At 48.9% G+C, this 18,931-nt stretch overlaps 1 protein-coding gene across 4 annotated transcripts in view; it reads right to left on the bottom strand.

Annotated features, from left to right (window-relative positions):
- Window positions 1–18,258, bottom strand: part of EPN2 (epsin 2) — a 99,483-nt gene extending 81,225 nt beyond the window's left edge. The window contains exon 1 of one of the 4 annotated variants that reach the window (XM_032176801.2): window positions 18,120–18,258. In XM_032176801.2, the coding sequence (XP_032032692.1) occupies window positions 18,120–18,255 (136 nt within the window). In that variant the 5' untranslated portion in view covers window positions 18,256–18,258. Of the gene's footprint in view, window positions 1–7,124; window positions 9,032–18,119 lie in introns of those variants that run through there. The other 3 variants (XM_058428883.1, XM_032176795.2, XM_058428884.1) reach the window with 3 other exon arrangements.
- Window positions 18,259–18,931: the final 673 nt, after the last annotated feature.

The following is an 18,931-nucleotide window of genomic DNA, read 5'->3' on the forward strand; positions in this document are numbered from 1 at the left end:
ACCTCTCCCCAGAGGATGCTGATTAAGGTACAGTCAAAGTTGAGCCTCACTGGGTTAAAGAAATCCAGAGAACATAAGGAAAATAAATAAATAAATAAATAAAGTAAATGAAGAAACTCAAGCAATAAGGAAACAGGGGGTGGAGGAGTTGAGCCAGAAGGCCAGGTTAGAACCCAAAGTGCACGTCACATTACAGCTGGAAAATGATGGCTCTGAACTGAGCTTCCTAGTGGCCAGAGAATTCACACTGTCCACAAGATAAAAAACAAACCAGATTCACTAGAGAAGATTCTCCTTGTCCTGGGACCTGAGATAAATGCCTCCCTCGCACCCTCCAAAAGAAGACATACGGCATGATGCGGCAGAGTATGCACCCCAACGCTGCGATCACATCCACCAAAGACGTGACACAGGCCACTTCTTACTGCATCTCTCAAAGCACAGTTCCACAGAAGTAGCCCTTGAGAAGGGTGCCCAGCAGTCAGCACTTGGCCACTCATTAGAGGCTGCCCTCTAACTCCTAGCTGGAAACAAACTCTTAGCTGAAACCAATGCCCCTGCACATGAAACACACCACCAAATCCACTTGACTTTCCACACTGACAACCACGCCGTCAGGACAATGCAAACGGAAGATAAAGGCACAGACTCTTTGCCTATGTCACTGAGGTACATAAACAAAGACACTGCCTTGGTATCCAGGAAAACAAGCTCCTCTGTCAGTGACTCTCATGAAAACAGAAGTCTGTCCCTGTAACTCAGGAGTGGGGCAAAGTCCCAGAGGCTGTTGATCACCCATCTCCATTCCAGTGCTCAGAAAGGCCACGACTCATCCTCAAACCTGGAGCAGTTTTGAGAGGGTGGGGTTTGCCCATCAGACTACCAGTCTGTTAAGCAGGACTAATGGTCACCAGAAACAAACAGAAGAGGCCTCTAAGTCCCTTATGTACTAACATTATATATAGTACAGTTTTCTGTTATGTTTTTTTTTTTTTTTTTTTTTGAGACACAGTCTCACTGTCCCCCAGGATGGAGTGCAGCGGTGCGATCTCAGCTCACTGCAACCTCCGCCTCCTGGGTTCGAGGGATTCTCCTGCCTCAGCCTCCCGAGTAGCTGGGATTACAAGCGTGCATCACCACGCCTGGCTAATTTTTGTATTTTTAGTAGAGACAGGGTTTCACCATGTTGGCTAGGCTGGTCTGGAACTCCTGACCTCAAGTAATCCACCGGCCTTGGCCTCCCAAACTGCTGGGATTACAGGCGTGAGCTCTGTTACATTTATTATACTTCTGTTATAAGTTCTCCTTCTTTCCTTCCTTCCTTCCTGCCTTCCTTCCTTCCTTTCCTTCCTTCTTCTTCCTTTCCTTTCCTTTTTCCTTTCCTTCCTTTCCTTCCCTCCCTCCCTCCTTTCTTTTTCTCTTTCTTTCTCTTTCTCTCTCTCTTTCTTTTTAGACAGATTCTTGCTCTGTCACCCAGGCTGGAGTACAGTGGCGTGATCATGGCTCACTGCTACCTCCGCCTCCTGGGTTCAAGTGATTCTCCTGCCTCAGCCTCCCGAGTAGCTGGGACCACAGGTATGCACCACCACACCTGGCTAATTTTGTATTTTCAGTAGAGACAGGGTTTTCACCATCTTGGCCAGGCTGGTCTCAAACTCCTGACCTCAAGTGATCCTGCCTCAGTCTCCCAAAGTGCTGGGATTACATGTATGAGCCACCACGACTGACTGTTATAAGTTCTTTCAAAATGTCTTTATTGCAATAAATAGAGTCAAGAGCAGATCACTGTCTTGCCCTCTCACATGTGACATTTTCTTTTTGATCCAGGCAGCACATCACCCACCGTATTTCAAATTAAGCAATGACAAGTTAAATTAAAACGGCAACTATTGGCCAGGCACAGTGACTTACACCTATAATCCCAGCACTGTGGGAGGCTGAGGCAGGGGGATCACCTGAACCTAGAAGTTCGAGACCAGCCTGGGCAACACTGAAACATTGTCTCTACAAAAAATACAACTATTAGCCAGGCCCGTAGCCCCAGCTACTCAGGAGGCTGAGGTGGGAAGATCCCCTGAGCCCAGGAAGTCAAGGCTGCAGTGAGCCATGGTCACACCACTGCACTCCAGCCTGGGTGACAGAGTGAGACCCTGTCTCAAAAAGAAAAAAAAAAAAAAAGCAACTGTTTACAATAGCCAAATGTGGAAACCACCCAAGTGTCCACCACTAAATAAATAAATTGTGGTATATCCATACAATGGAATATTATTCGGTCATAAAAAGGAATCAAGTTTGGATCCATGCTACAACATGGACGAACTTGGAAAACATGCTAGGTGAAGGAAGCCAATACGAAAAGCCAGATATTGTATAACTGCATCTATATGAAATGTCCAGAATAGGCAAACCCCATAGAGACAGAAAGTAGGTTAACAGATACCAGGGGCTGGGGAAATTGAGGAGCAACTACCTAATGAGTATGGATTTTCTTTTGGAGTGATGAAAAAGTTCTGAAACTAGATAGTGGCACAACATTATAAATGTACCACATGCCACAGAATTGTTCACTTTTAAGTCCTTAGCATGGTGACTGGGTGTGGTGGCTCATGCCTATAATCCCAGCACTTTGGGAGGCCAAGGCAGGCAGATCTCTTGCACTCAGGAGTTCAAGACCAGTCTGGAGCTGGGCAACATGGTGAAACCCCATCTCTACAAAAAAATACAAAAAATTAGCCAGCGATGGTGACACGCACCTGTAGCCCTAGCTGCTCAGGAGGCTGAGGTGGGAGGATGGCTTGAGCCCAGGAGGCGGAGGTTGCAGTGCGCAGAGATCACGCCACTGTACTCCAGCCTGGGTGCCAGAGCGAGACCCTATCTCAGTCAATCAATCAAGATTTTGTGTAAATATAATCATTACTCCACAATTTAAAAAAATCAGCTTCAAACACAGAAATATGAAAATCAGAATTAGGAAGGCCGGTGGTCAGTCTTCACTTAAAAATAAGTTTATAAAGAGTCCACTATCTGTTAGAGATATGTATTGAAGCATTTGCCAATAAGGTGAATACTGGGATTTGCTTTAAAATCATCTGAGGTAGGGGGAGCCTAGAATTAACTGTTGAAGCTAAGTGATGGGAGTTCACTAAACTATTCTATTTTTCTGTTTGAAATCCTCCATCATGAAATGTTTCATTTTGTTTTTAAGTTTCCAAAGATCTTTATCATGTTAATTTACTCTGTAGATAAAATGACAGGCTGCCCTTAAGCCGTCAAACTCTGGCGGCTCAACCAGGTACGCTCCACACTGAGCCCAACAGTGTAGACTCACTCAATGCAGGCCCCTTCACAGAAGGCACACAAAAGGCCCCTCAGAAAACAATCAGAGCCCCAGTTCAGACCACCAGGCAGCAGTGCAAGGACTGTGTGGCCTAGTCTCTCTCACATTAGGTATCCCTAATGTGAAAATCCAAAATCCAAAATGTTCCAAAGTCAGGAACTTCTTGAGCAGCAACATGATGCCACAAGTGGAAAACTCCACACCTGACTTCATGCAACGGGTCACAATCAAAATGCAGTCAAATCTTTGTTTTGTACACAAACTTATTTAAAATATTATATAAAATTATCTTCAAGCTATGGGTGTAAGGTATACACAAAACATAAATGAATTTCACGTTTAGACTTGGGTTCCATCCCCAAGATATCTCATTATGCATATGCAAACACTCCAAAATCCAAAAAACTCTAATATCTAAAACATTTCTAGTCCCAAGCAGTTCAGACAAGGGATACTCAACCTGTATGATATCCAAGCTTTCAAGCTGCCTGCTCAAAACTCAACTACCTGGCCAGGCGCAGTGGCTCACGCCTGTAATCCCGGCAGTTTGGGGAGCCAAGATGGGCAGATCACCCGAGGTCAGGAGTTCAAAACCAGCCTGCCAATATGGTGAAATGCTGTCTCTACTAAAAATATAAAAATTAGCCAGGAGTGGTGGCGTGCACCTCTAATCCCAGCTACTCAGGAGGCTGAGGCAAGAGGATTGCTTGAACCTGGGAGGCCGAGGTTGCAGTGAGCTGAGATTACACCACTGCACTTCTCAAAAAAAAAAAAAAAAATTCAACTGCAAGCTGGGGGTCCAGGTGATGTCTGCAAACTCAGGGATCTTCCACTGAAACGCTTTTAACAGAGCCCCACAAACAACCCCACCCAACACACAATGCAAACAGAGCTCACCTCCAGGCTTGGGAGCTGAAGGAAGCAAGATCCTGCCTCTCCAGATGCAGTAAGAAGCTGACACTGTGATTGCCTATCCATTTGTTTCCCCTATCCCTCTTCCAGAACTAGAGGTAGGGCAGGAGTCCCCACGGCATTCCCAATGTCTAGGAGAGTGCAAGGCACACAGATGTTCAACTACATGCTTGGTGTGTGATCCTGGTTTTTAATGGATACTGCTCTAAAGGTACATTATAAAGACTTGCTTTTCACAAACACCAATGCAAGACATAAAAGGGAAGGCATCAGAATGTACTAGTGTTGGGTGCCAGAAAAGGAGGGGACAAGAGACAAGGAATCATGGCACAAACAATCCCACCTAAAATAGCACCAGAGATGCTGCGGAATGTAGAGCCCTGGGTCAGAGAGAGAAGGGCAGAGAGAGGAGGAGGGACAGTGTGTGCCAGGCAGAGGCAGAAGAGGCTTCAGGGAAAGGGTATAGAGGCAGTAAGTGAGGGGGGAGGTGCAGGGGGGCAAGCAGCAGGGTATGAACAGAGAGGCAGACAAACTCAGCCACCCTGAGTTGGGGATTCTGCCCTGCCTGGGGTCTGTGTAAGCCCCTGTGTCCCCAGAGCAGGGACCAGACAACCAGGGGAAATGAGCAGGCACCATGCGGAGGCTGGAGGTCTGTGGAGAACTGGCACCCGCAAGCCCCAACTAGAGATGGCGCCGACACTGGCTCTGACCCACTGTTGCCAGGCAACAGTACAGGCCCCAGGCTGCCAAGTGTTCTGATTTGTCAATGAAGCTGCAAGACTAGGAGGCTATGTAAGATCTCCTGTTTTTAATGTTGGCAACTATGACCAGCAAATAGTGGCCTCCCAAAGATAACCACATCTTAATCTCAGAACCTGTGAATACGTTAGGTTTTGTGGCAAAGGAGAATCAAGGTAGCAGTTAGAATTTAAGTTTCTAGGCAGGGAACGGTGGTTCACGCCTGTAATCCCAGCACTTTGGGAGGCTGATACAGGTGGATCACTTGAGGTTAGGAGTTCGAGACCAGCCTGGCCAACATGGTGAAACCCTATCTCTATTTAAAAATACAAAAATTAGCCGGGCATGGTGGAGCATACCTGTAATCCCAGCTACTCGGGAGGCTGAGGCAGGAGAATCCCTTGAACCCGGGAGGCGGAGGTTGCAGTGCACCGAGATGGCATCACTGCGCTCCAGCCTAGGAGACGGAGCAAGGCTCCGTCTCAAAAAAAAAAAAAAAGAATTTAAGTTTCTAATCAGCTGACTTTAAAACATAGTATCCCGGATTATTCAGTGTGCCCAATGTAATCACAAGGATCCTTAAAAGTGGAAGTGGGAGGCAGAAGAGTCAGGGTCAGACAGAAACCACGTGGTAAAGAGTAGAAAACCGCAGCTGGCTTTAAAGATGGAAGGAGCACGAGCCAAGGAACACAGAAGGCCTCAAGAAGTTGGAAAGGCAGAGAAACGGGTTCCCCCCGAAAGCCTCCAGCATGACCCAGCTCTAACTACACCACGACCTCAGCCCATTAAGACCTGTGTCAGACTTCCCGCCTATACAACTGTGTTGTTTTAAGCCACTGCATTTGTGGCAATTTGTCACAGCAGCCATAGGAAACTGACAGAGCAACCAATTTTAATGTTTAGAAAGAGGCACAAACAAAACACATCTGTGAGCTCAATCCACCTAAGGACCACTTTTCTAGTCCAGACCGGGCAGAGTCAAGGACAAGGACCATTTCCTGGGTGCCCAGCACAGAGCCTAGCACACAGCAGCTCTCTGACATTCACCCCAAGTTAACGCAAGGTCCCTTACCTTTACCACATAGTCATAACATTATCCAGGGATTTCTGGAAAACAGAGCTGCTTAACTGAAAGGAGTTCTATTCCCAAGAGACTGTTTAATCACATCGACATTACCCAGAGGCCTTGGGAAACTGGCCTGGAGTAGAGGAGGGAACATCCACCTCACTGCAAACAGAAAAAAGTGAGGGCTCTTCAGGTCCTCTGGAAGCAACCTCCAATCTCTCCCTCCCAGCCACCCTCAGGGTACCAGCTTGCTCACTGCAGCTCCGGATAACTTTGGTTGTTCTTCAACAGCAGAGGAACACTTCTCAAGTGGGCTCTTTTTAGCTCCCCACTTTCACCAGCACAGAGATGCTCTGATTAGAGGTGGGGTGGAAGGCCCACAGTCCTGCCCACTCACCTCCAAAAGGCTATGTGAAAACCACAGCCCATGAGTCAAACCTCACCAAGCTCGCCTGTCCTGCCTGGAGAGTCTGGTCAGCAGGCAGCTGGGCCTCTGCCACATGTCCAGCTCTTCCTCCTCTGCGCCCTCCTTGCTCAGCTCAGGCCTCTGCATAATGCAGCTCCCTCGGCCAGGGATCCTCTCATCTCTGTCCCTGAGAACTCCCACTTTTCCTTCAAGACTCAGCTTACATACTATTTCCTCGAAGCCTTCTCTGGTTCCCAGGTTCCATTCTAGTGTTTGACACCACTTTCTAAACTTCCCTCCCCCAGCTATCTCCCAAACCTAATATTAGTTGTTACTGAGGCAAGAGCCACCATCTGCAGACCAAAAACTATTTTGAAATGTAAGAGGAACTTAAATTTTATTCACTCATGCGTTCCCAGCCAACAGCACATAATACATATGTGCTCAATAAGCATTAAGTAAAGAATAAATGAAGTGGACTATGAACTCATTTTTTGACGGAAATATCATATATTACAATGACACTGTGACATGCATTAACTGTACCACGTAAAATCTCACTTCTAGACTTTGACTAATAAAGTGAATCTATCTAAATTAGTAACTCTACATTACAACTATCTTTAATAAAATTAAAGAAATGCAATTTAAAATTTTACATGTACCATCTGCTGCAGTCATTACAATTTAGGGTGTGGGGAGGAACTTGGCTAGCAAGCTCGAGAGAACAGATAAGAACCTGCTGTGCCTGCTCTGTGGCTAAAATGCAGGTTGAAAGGAGGCTTGCCAAATAGGTGGATCACAGTCTCTTCTGCCCGTCCCTGGTTTAAACTTTCTGCTAAGCTGTCCTTCTTTATTTACCAAGGTAGCTTAGAGGCGTATTTCAGCCAGGGTGATCATTTCTGCCAGTTCCTCTCCAGCCCTGATTCCACCAGCCAATCCACAGTCATTCTACGATAGCTCAGGAACCCAGTCCCCACACCACATTACTTCAAAGGCTTCTTCTGGCTCCAATTTTCCCCTTCCAATCCCTGACACTCCCAGAGGCTCCTCCAAGCACACAGCTCAGCTTCTCAACCCACACAGACTATGAGAATTATCTGGGGGCACTTCTAAAAATTACTGGCTCCCCCTTGATTGGTCTGGGGTGGGGCCCCATCATGGGCATTTTTCTAGCTTTCCAGGCCACATGATTTGCAGGCTCCCAGGGAGTCAAATCCAAACTTCCCGGCCAGCACTGAGGCCCCCTTTACTCCCTAAACACAACTCAACTCTGGCCTCTCTTCATTCTCCATCTCTAGAACTGCTATCTAGCCAGTCTCGGGAAGCCAGTCTGGGCCAGGACCCCACCCACAGAGATTACTCCGGAGGGCCCCCTTCTCAAACACTTGAGGTGGCACCCACTCCTCAAGACCTACCCTGCCCCCTACTACCCAGAAAACCAAACCCCAAGGCTGCTGCCTCATCAGAGCCAGTGGCCATCTGGCCACCTGGGAGCTCACTGCTCCCAGCAGGCATCCACCCGGCACCAGCTGCAGGAGCCCAGGAGCCGGCACACACTCAAGCACCTACCCCATCCCATCTCAAGCTTTAACTCCTGCTGTTCCTGAGATCCAAAATACCTTCCCATCTGCCTTCCACTTAGGGATACTGTTCCTTGTTCTTCAAGGTCCAGCTCAAATCCTACCTTCTCCTGATGCCTTCCCGGACTCTTCTAAATTTTTTCTCCATCCTTGACCCCCTGACAAAGAATCAAAATCATGGCTCAACAAACTGCTAGCTTCTGTCTCACAAAGAGTAACTTTGTCTTCTCAATTAGATTAAGTTCTTGGTGGCATTTCATTTATAACCATTATTTGCCTCTAGATCACGTGTTCCATATTTTTCAGGTTGACACTGGCCTCAGTCATGAAACTGTCCTTGAAATGCCCGTACTTCTACCTCTCCCAGCTGCTTCTCATAAAGTGACATATAAATTCTTTCTCCAATCAGATGTTTCCCAAATTTTGTCATCCATGGTATAGTCATTATATCCCAGGACAGCTCTGAGTATCAAAAAGGCACACAGGGGGCCGGGCGCGGTGGCTCACGCCTGTAATCCCAGTACTTTGGGAAGCTGAGATAGGTGGATCACGAGGTCAGGAGATCAAGACCATCCTGTCTAACATGGTGAAACCGCGTCTCTACCATAAATACAAAAAGAAATCAGCCGGGCGTGGTGGTGGGTGCCTGTAGTCCCAGCTACTCGGGAGGCTGAGGCAGGAGAATGGTGTGAACCCGGGGGTGGAGCTTGCAGTGAGCTGAGATCGTGCCACTGCACTCCAGCCTGGGTGACAGAGCGAGACTCCGCCTCAAAAAAAAGGCACACAGGGAGGACTTGCTTTCAGGAAAAAAAACAAAAAACAAAAAAACTGTGTCCCTTTATTGCTAGGACTTTTTGGGGCGGGGCGGGGGGGAAGAGGCCTTTTAATACAACTTTTTGCTCACATTGATTTATTCACCTCAGAGTCTTAAAGAGTTCACAAAACAAACTCAAGTCCAAGCCTCCAGGGCCTCCCACAAGCGCAGGGCAGGCACCAACACATAGCTGTTTACCATTCCTTGGCTGGGGAGCTGCGAGCAGTGCTCAAACCTTGGGAAAATGCTCACACCCCAGCCTCCCCAGGGCATTTTAAGACCAGAGAGAAAATTACCCATTGGCTAGAACCCAGGTGTTAATTGCCTACTGGGGAAGGAGATACTTCACATGGAATTATTATTATTATTATTATTTTTGAGACAGTCTTGCTCTGTCGCCAGGCTGGAGTGCAGTGGCACGATCTCAGCTCACTGCAACCTCCGCCTCACGGTTCAAGCGATCTTCCTGCCTCAGCCTTCCAAATAGCTGGGACTACAGGCATGCGCCACCATGCCCAGCTAAGTTTTGTATTTTTAGTAGAGATGGGGTTTCACCATTTGGCCAGGATGGTCTTGATCTCTTGACCTCCTGATTCACCTGCCTCGGCTTCCCAAAGTGCTGGGATTACAGGTATGAGCCACCAACCCTGGCCACATGTAACTTTTTAAGACTACCAAATTCCAGCTGGGTACGATAGCTCACGCCTGTAATCCCAGCACTTGGGGAGGCCGAGGAGGGAGGATCACAAGGTCAAGAGATGAAGAAGGGCCGGGCATGGTGGCTCATGCCTGTAATCCCAGCACTTTGAGAGGCTGAGGCGGGCAGATCACCTGAGGTCAGGAGTTCGAGACTGGCCTGGCCAACATGGTAAAACCTGGTCTCTACTAAAAATACAAAAAAATAAATTAGCGTGCCTGTAGTCCCAGCTACTCAGGAGGCTGCGACAGGAGACTCACTTGAGCCCAGGACATGGAGGTTGCAGTGAGCCGAGATCGCGCCATCGCACTCCAGCTTAGGCGACAAGAGCGAAACTCCGTCTTAAAAAAAAAAAAAAAAGAGAGAGATCAAGACCATCCTGGCCAACATTTCGAAACCCCATCTCTACTAAAAACACAAAAATTAGCTGGGCGTGGTGGCACATGCCTATAGTCCCAGCTACTCGGGAGGCTGAGGCAGGAGGATTGCTTGAACCTGGGAGGCAGAGGTTGCAGTGAGCTGAGATCCCGCCACTGCACTCCAGCCTGGCGACAGGGACTCCGACTCAAAAGAAAAAAATTCCCTATTTGACCCCCTTTTAACAAAGTAGCATTAGGAGAGGGTTTTCAGTCCTTAGTACCCACACCAGTGTGCAGAGCTGCAGGATCACAAAGTAAAAAGAAATGTCCCCTTCGCTCAAAGAAAAATTTGGCCAATTATTTTAACACAGCTCTGCAAACACAAAAACCCTTACCAGCCCACACAGACTTCCTTGGGGTCAAGCCAGCTAGGGTAGCCCTAGGTCCCTGCTGTACACATCCAGGCAGCTTAGGGTCACCTGACAGAGAGGTAAGCTGTTGTCACAGAAACAACTTCATAAAGCTCCAAAATCAGACAGGCGTGGGACTGAATTCAGGTCCAGCCAGCCACTGGCCAGGTGCCTATGACCAAGCTTGCCTCTTCCGAGCCTCAGCTTGCTCAGCCTACCTCTTGGGGCTGTTGTGAGGGTACAGTGAGGTAACGGGCACACCTGGCACAGCTGCAAATGAGGTCGTGGAAATAAAGCAGTTCTGAGTTTGACACAGGTGGCAGCAAATACCAGCTGGGGCATACCAACAGGAGTTCGTACTAGCTGTATGGCCTGGGGCAGGTTACTGAACCCCTCTTAGTTTTCTAAAATGCAAAATGAGAAATGGTGATAGGGCTTGCAGGACCACCATGAAAATTAAACACAGTGCATAAAATTAGTAATATAAAGCCTGGCACACAGGAAATACTCAAAAACCATCAGGGCTCACACACACCTTCCTGCACACTGGGTTTTGATGGACAAGTTGATAATTACCACTGACGAAAAAAATTCAAACTGTAAACATGAAAGAATATTAAATCTGAATTGCTGCAGGGAGGAGACGCAACTTCCATTAACACCAATGGTCCATGCCAAGTGACCCCGTGGGAATCGAGGACCCAACAACATTACTCCCTCAACCCTTCCAAGTTACAATTCTTTTTTTTTTTTTTTTTTTTTGAAAAGAGTCACACTCCCTCACACAGGCTGGAGTGTAGTGGCACAATCTCGGCTCACTGCAACCTCCGCCTCCCAGGTTCAAGCAATTCTCGTGCCTCAGCCTCTTGAGTAGCTGGGACTACAGGCCCACGCCACCACACCTGGCTCATTTTTGTATTTTTAGTAGAGATGGGGTTTCGCCATGTTGGCCATGCTCGTCTCCAACTCCTGGCCTCAAGTGATCCACCAGCCTCAGCCTCCCAAAGTGCTGGGATTACAAGCATGAGCCACCGCACCCAGCCCCCAAGTTACAATTCTAAAAGGCCTAGACAGCAAACTTCTTGCATGATGTGTGAGACTGATGAACCTGCTTTTTCAACAGAATCCAAGATTGACTGCCTTTTTGAAGGACAATGACATCTTCTGTCCCCTTCATTAAGGAAAGTATCTCAATTAACCCAATAGTGATAATCCCTGTGACCACAGTCCGACTTACAATCACAAAAGAATGAAGTGAAAACACTCTTTGAGAGCCCACATTTCCTTTCCAAATGTCATGCCATCCATCATCTTCAAACCAATATTTAGAAACATTTCAGTGTCATTTTTGAGTTCCTACTGCACAGCCAGCAGGTGCTAGACATCTTACACACCTTCTCATGCAGTCCTCTGGGCCAAGGTTCCCAAATTTGGTCCCTAGACCAGCAGCATCAGTAGCACTTGGAAGCTGGCTAAAAATACACATTCTCTGCCAGGCACGGTGGCTCATACCTGTAATCCCAGCGCTTTGGGAGGCCAAGACAAACGGATCACTTGAGGTCAGGAGTTTGAGACCAGTCTGGCCAACATGGTAAAACCCCATCTCTACCAAAAATACAAAAAATTAGCCGGGCATGGCCGGGCACAGTGGCTCATGCCTGTAATCCCAGCACTTTGGGAGGCTGAGGCGGGCGGATCACAAGGTCAGGAGATCGAGACCATCCTGGCTAACACGGTGAAAACCCGTCTCTACTAAAAATACAGAAAAATCAGCCGGGCGTGGTGGCGGGCGCCTGTAGTCCCAGCTACTCGGGAGGCTGAGGCAGGAGAATGGCGTGAACCCGGGAGGCGGAGCTTGCAGTGAGCCGAGATTGCCCCCACTGCACTCCAGGCTGGGAGACAGCAAGACTCCGTCTAAAAAAAAAAAAAAAAATTAGCTGGGCATGGTAGCATGCGCCTGTAATCCCAGCTACTCAGGAAACTGAGGCAGAAAAATCACTTTAACCTGGGAGGTGGAGTGCAGTGAACCAAGATCGCTCCACTGCACTTCAGCCTGGGCAACAGAACAAGCCTCTGTCTTAAAAAAAAAAAAAAAAAAAAAAAAAAAAAAGGACACAGTCTCAGGCCTCCCCTCCCTAATGAGAAACAATGGGGTGGAGCCCCGGCCACGTGTTCAGCAAGCCCTCTGGGTGCTTCTGCTGCACACAGGAGTTTGAGAAATAAGGCTAGTCTATTCCATGAAGCAGTGATTATGAGCCCCCCTTTAGAGATGAGGAAACCAAAGCTCAGTGATTAAAGTGCCCAAAGCCACCCAGCCAGGAGGCCTATTAGTACCCACACCTCATTCCAAAGCTATCCGCCACATGGCCTCTGAAGCCAAATTAACTGTACCACTTGGTGTTCTCAGCTATCGAGATGCTGCAATGTGCAACTACCTAAGGGGTGGGACCGAGAGGAAGAATGAAGCCTGTAAGTGATTAATTATAAAAGCTTTTAAATCCACATCATGCATTAGCCCTAAATGATCAGTAGGAAGAGCCTACTTTTCCCTCTTCTATGTATCAGCAGGGTTACCATGAAGAGAAGATGGGGTGTCCCTTTATTTACAGCCCTTTGCATGTCCAATTCCTTGTATTGCTTTGAACAGAAAGAGAATTAAGTTACCTGTTCTCTCTCTAGAGGGCTTGAAAGTGAAGCATACTCTGCCTAGACCAGGACCAACAGGGAACAGAATCAGGAAAAGGACTTTCTATGCCCAGGAACAAAGCAGGCTCCAGCACCTAGGTACTAGGGGAATGAGTCACAGAAAGAATCCAATGCATGGATAGGGAGCATTTTAACAATGTTGCGGATCTGGTTCAAAAGAAGGCAGGTTTTTTTGTTTTTGTTTTGTTTTTTTGAGACAGAGTCTTGCTCTGTCACCCAGGCTGGAGGCTCACTGCAACCTCCCCTTCCCAGGTTCAAGTGATTTTCCTGCCTCAGCCTCCTGAGTAGCTGGGACTATAGGTGCATGCCACTATGCCCGGCTAATTTTTGTATTTTTTTGGTCGAGATGGGGTTTTGCCACACTGGCCAGGCTGGTCTCAAAAACTCTAGGCCTCAAGTGATCCGCCCACCTCAGCCTCCCAAAATGCTGGGATTACAGGCATGAGCCACCGTGGCTGGCCTAAGCTTTTTTTTTTTTTTTTCTCAAATCGATCACCAAATCTAGTATCTCTCAGCTAAAATGATCCATTAATTATTGACATTCAAACCACAGTGTTTTCAAAGGTTCTAAGGTTAGGAAAGAGCCAGAAATCTCATTATTCACAATTCCCAACCTTCTAAATAAACTTGGTGGTGATTTTCAGACAACAAATTTATCCTATAATTTAAATGAATACCTATTATTTTGTGGGGCCTTCTACAGGGGCCAGTGGAGCAGAAGGGACCCAGGCCTGGGAATTACACAGATTCACTTTGAATCCTGGCTGTGCCAATTCCTCACAGCTTACTTAACCTCTCGGGGCCTCAGTTTTTCTACTCCAAATGGGTGGTAATCCCTATGGTAAATGTTGATGTGAAATTATGCTGGTTTAAAATAAAGGCTGCTGAAACGGCTTTCAACATATACTTATTTCACTGTATTTGTTTTTCTAAGTTTCTATTTTTAGTTAACTTGAATGAACTAGTTAAGCAATAAAATTCCATTGACAAAGTTGGTCAATTTTTTTTTTTTTTTTTTTTTTTTTTTTGAGACCGAGTCTTGCTCTGTCGCCAAGCTGGAGTGCAGTGGCGTGATCTCGGCTCACTACAACCTCTGCCTCCCAGGTTCAGGTGATTCTCCTGCCTCAGCCTCCCGAGTAGCTGGGACTACAGGTGTGCGCCACCACGCCCAGCTAATTTTTGTATTTTTAGCAGAAATGGAGTTTCACCATGTTGGCCAGAATGGTCTCGATCCCTTGACCTCAGGGTGATCCGGCCGCCTTGGCCTCCCAAAGTGCTGGAATTACAGGCATGAGCCACCACGCCCGGCAAGTTTGTCAATTTTCAAAAACTCAACAGATGGACATAAACATTCATTTCACAATGCATCTGACAAAAAACAAATGCGCTCTTCCCATCCTCAACCACCTTAATCACATCCCTCCCTCAGTCCACTGTTAACTTGCAGTGTGTCTCTTCATCCCCATGAGACTTGGTCCTCAAAGTAGGTAACAGGTATAATAATATTTTGAAGTCCAACAGATCTGTTCAAATCACTTACTGGCTGTGCGACCTCGAGCATGTAACTTAAGCTCCCTAGGCCTCAGTTTCCTTCCCTGCAGATGAGGTGGATAAACCTACGCAACTGACACACAATTGCTGGACCAACAGTAGTGATTTCAGCAACAGTGCGACAGAACAGTAGAGGCTGCAGTGACGGAGCCATAAAAATGTGCTCCCCTGCCTCAAGGAATACTGGTGACAGACCTTTACTGGGCACCTACCATCTATCAGAGACTGAGCCTGGTACTGCAGAAGTAAAGACAGGCTGACCACTGGCCTCAAAGACGTCACAGTGTCACAAGAGCCCCAGATACACGGACAATGTCGTAAGTGCACCAACAGACTGTGTGGGGTGGTGAAGGTAGGACAGCGGAGAAAAGCGGGCCAAACATCGGGCGAGCTAGCCGGCAAAGTATTGACAGAAGGGGTCTGTTTACACCGAACACATGAGTTAAAAGTCCAGCAGACAAAAAAGGGACACAAACTACATAATTCCTCAGATCTTTTCCAGCCTCAACTTCCCCAAACCCAAGGCCGGCCATGATGGCTCACGCCTGTAATCCTAGCACTTTGGGAGGCCAAGATAGGTGGATCACTTGAAGTCAGGAGTTCGAGATCAGCCTGGCCAGCATGGCAAAACCCTATCTCTACTAAAAATACAAAAATTAGCCGGGCATGGTGGCACACGCCTGTAGTCTCAGCTACTCGGGAGGCTGAGGCAGGAGAATCGCTTGAACCCAGGAGGCAGAGGTTTGCAGTGAGCCAAGATTGCGCCACTGCACTCCAGCCTGGGTGACAGCGTGAGACTCTGTCTCAAAAAAAAAAAAAAAAAATTGCCCAAATCCAAGCCCTTTGACTTCTCCAAGGCTCAGGGTCACCAGGTATACATGCCATAAAATGACAACAATCGTGGTCCTTCACACCCTATAAGCCAGAGAGAAATGTTATGGGGAAGAGTGAGAACTGCCAGAAAACTTAGAAAATTTTAATGCACTTTCCAAAAGTATGACAGGGACAATTCCACGCACAAAAATCTCTCAGTACTTCAGTTCACAACCGAAAGTTGCCGCTCCTCCTAATTAAAGTTAAAAAAAAAAAAAAAGTTCCAAAACTTTTCAACTTTTGCAGGACTCTTATCAGAATCCCAAATCTTGGGAAATCCTCCGCTCATTATGGAAGAGGGTTAGTGATAACAGAGAATTTCTACAAAGGTTGGGTCATTTTTCAAGGCTGCATACACGATGCTAGATATTATCACTTGAAAGTTTTACATTTCTTCACACCTCGAGTGCTTGGCCCAACACACACTGCTGGGAGAGTTTTCCACAGAGCTCTCCATCTGGCCAGCTCAGGCCTCAGAGAGGCAAAAAGCCTCTGTAAACCAGGGGAACTTGGTACATCCCACAAGACAATCCGAACTGGCTCCTGGTCCAGGGACTTGTGGGACGCAGTCCTGAATCATGCCTTACAGTAACTTACACTTTACCAAAATCTTTAATAACCAGTATCTCATTCCCTGCTTATAAAAGAATAGCCCAGTGAGACTGGTAAAGATGACTAGCCCAATTTTAAAACTAGGGAAATAAATAAGCTTTTAAAATGTAAAAGTAAAAATACAGATAAATAAAAAATTTAGGCCAGGAGTGTTGGCTCACGCCTGCAATCCCAGCACTTTGGGAGGCCGAGGTGGGCGGATCACATGAGGTCAGGAGTTCGAGACCAGCCTGGCCAACATGGCGAAACCCCGTCTCTACTAAAAATACAAAGATTAGCCAGGCGTGGTGGATGGCGTGCGCCTGTAATCCCAGCTACTCCGGAGGCTGAGGCAGGAGAATCGCTTGAACCCAGGAGACGGAGGTTGCGGTGAGCCGAGATCGTGCCACTGCACTCTAGCCTGGGTGGCAGAGACTCCGCCTCAAAAAGATAAATAAATAAAAGATTTAAAAGTCAGGTGCGCTTCCCCAACACAATCACTTGTCCCAAAAACAAGCACCGAACAAGTACCATTCAGAAGCAAATTGTAGTCCCTTTTGATGTTCATTTAAATACAGATAAAAACTTAATTATCAGTGCTAACTCAATCACTGCTGTGCCAGATTCGGCATAAGATTTTGTCAGCACCTAAAATTCTGTATCTAGAGCTACAAGAGGCACGTTTTCTGCCAAATCTTCATTATATTACATAATGAGAGGAAGCTTGGATTCTTAAAATTCACCTTTTCCCATCATTTTAACACCCTGTTCCAATCCCTTCTTTCACAGGGTATCTTCTGGAGGTGAAAAGGAATAACTCATTATTTCTCATATTTTCCTGCCCACTTTCTTGCGTAAATATGAAAAATAAAGGGGAAGGTAGGGTCCTGAACAGTTCCCTAAAAAATAAAAAAGTCATTAAATGTGGTAAACAGAGCCCTGGAGACCTAGCTTCCAGTTCTGCACTGACACAGTATCACTGCGTGACCTTGGGCAAATTACTGCAGTTCTGGGCCTCAGTTTCCCTCATCCGAACCCTAATGATGGTTAAGCCCTCTCCGCTCTTAAAGCACAGATTTTAGATACGTCCCCAGAGCAGCACGACTGTGGAGGAATCGCGCAGACGGAGTCCTTGGGCGGAGAAATGGCCTTCCACAAGCTCCTGCGGGGGGATTCACAGGGAGCTCAAGCTGCCCCAGGCAAAGCCACTGGGCAAACTTCAGGTCGCAAACAAAAACCTGTTGGCACCGACTCCTCTAGCAAAGGCCAGCCTCCCAACGCGCTCGGCTCTGGGGGAGCCGCCCCATAGGGAGAGAGAGGAAGTCTCTCCTGGAAGAGGCCAGACCCCACGCACCCATTCACCCACCCGGATCAGCCGAGCAGGACCGCCGGGCCGGGTGGGTCTCTGCCATCCCACGCGAAACAAAAGGCAGCTGGAGCCTGGCTCTTCCGCCTCCGTCCCCGCTGTTCCGTGGGAGTGGGGGCTGGGGAGTGGGGAGCCTGGTCCCCGAGGACGGAAGGGGGCCCTGCTACAGCCCCCAGGAAAGGCGAGACGGGCAGGATCCCGGACAGAGAAAAGGACCCCTCCCCCGATTCCCGGAGGGCGCCCGGACCGGGCTCTGCACGGGGGCGGGCGGGAGACAAGGCTGGGCTCAGGAGGAAGGGGCGCCGGGCCCGGGGAGGGGAGGAACGTGCTCTGGGGAGGGGGGCGGGGTTGTTCCAAGGTGAACGGGGCTCCAGGATCCAAGGTAGGAGTAAGGGGCGCCCTGGACTCTGGGGACATAAAAGGAGATGCTCGGTGATAGGGACGGGTAACGGGGGAGATCCCTGCAGCGGAAAGCTGGATCCAGATGAGAAGGGGGCCATGCTTCAGCCCGTGGGGCGGGGCCTGTTTGGAAAGAAGGGGATCCCCCAGAGCCTGGCGTAGGGACCAGCTGGGCGGCAGGGGTGCATGCCCTGGCGGGGCTGGTGAGGTAGGGGAGCCTGTGCTCTGGGGGCGTCCGCGCCCTGGAGAGGGGGAGGGTCCTCGCCCCGGGGACTCGCTCTGGCCCTGGAGCCCCACGGGCTCTGGCTCACCTCTGCTCCTCCGGGCCGGCGTGGGTGCACCGCTGCGGCCGCCGGCAGCGCTGGGGAGGCGGGAGCGACCGGAGCCCGGGGAGCCGCCGCCACCACCGCGTCTTGCTCCGTTTGACACCCACACACCAGCCAACATGGCGGCCGGGAGGGGGCGCGCCGGACGCGTGCGCGCGCCCGCAGGCCCCGCCCCCGACGAGGCCCCGCCCCACTCCCGCAAACCACGCCCCTGCGACCCCGCCAGGGCCCCGCCCTTGTGGCCGGTGCGCGGCTCCCCCTCGGCCTCCTGCGCTCTAGGACCCCGGACGGACGGCCCACCCTTCCGCAGCGCCCCACAGTCGACGCCCGAGCCCCCAACCCCCAATCCCGAGCGCCACACGAGCCCTGGCAAATTAATACCCGAACGCGCGCACTCTGATCCCCTTCAGGCCACTCCACCCAGTGCACACTCACCGCCCCCCCACATTCACGGCCGGGCAGCACGCGCAGGCCCCGCCCCATCAAGCAGAAACTCACGCTGCGGCCCGCGGGTTTCACTCAAAAGCCTGGTTCAGTAGGAGAGACTGGAAGGGGGCCAGGGCCTGCCGGGTGCTGGTAGCGTTGGGTTCTTAGGCTACAAGTGTGTTCACTTTATGAAGATGCGCGGAAGTACACTTTGGATTTGTGCGCTTTTCCGTGCGTGTATTTCACGTCAATAAAATATACTCAAAAACGACTCGGAGAAGTCTATAGGCTTCTTTAGGCTGCTCAAGGGGTTACCTAAAGGCACGAATGGCAAGGGGTTACCTAAATGGCACGAAAACGGAAAACCCTTG

This window comes from Hylobates moloch, unplaced genomic scaffold (genome assembly GCF_009828535.3).
Source record: "Hylobates moloch isolate HMO894 unplaced genomic scaffold, HMol_V3 SCAFFOLD_15, whole genome shotgun sequence".
Taxonomy (NCBI): domain Eukaryota; kingdom Metazoa; phylum Chordata; class Mammalia; order Primates; family Hylobatidae; genus Hylobates; species Hylobates moloch.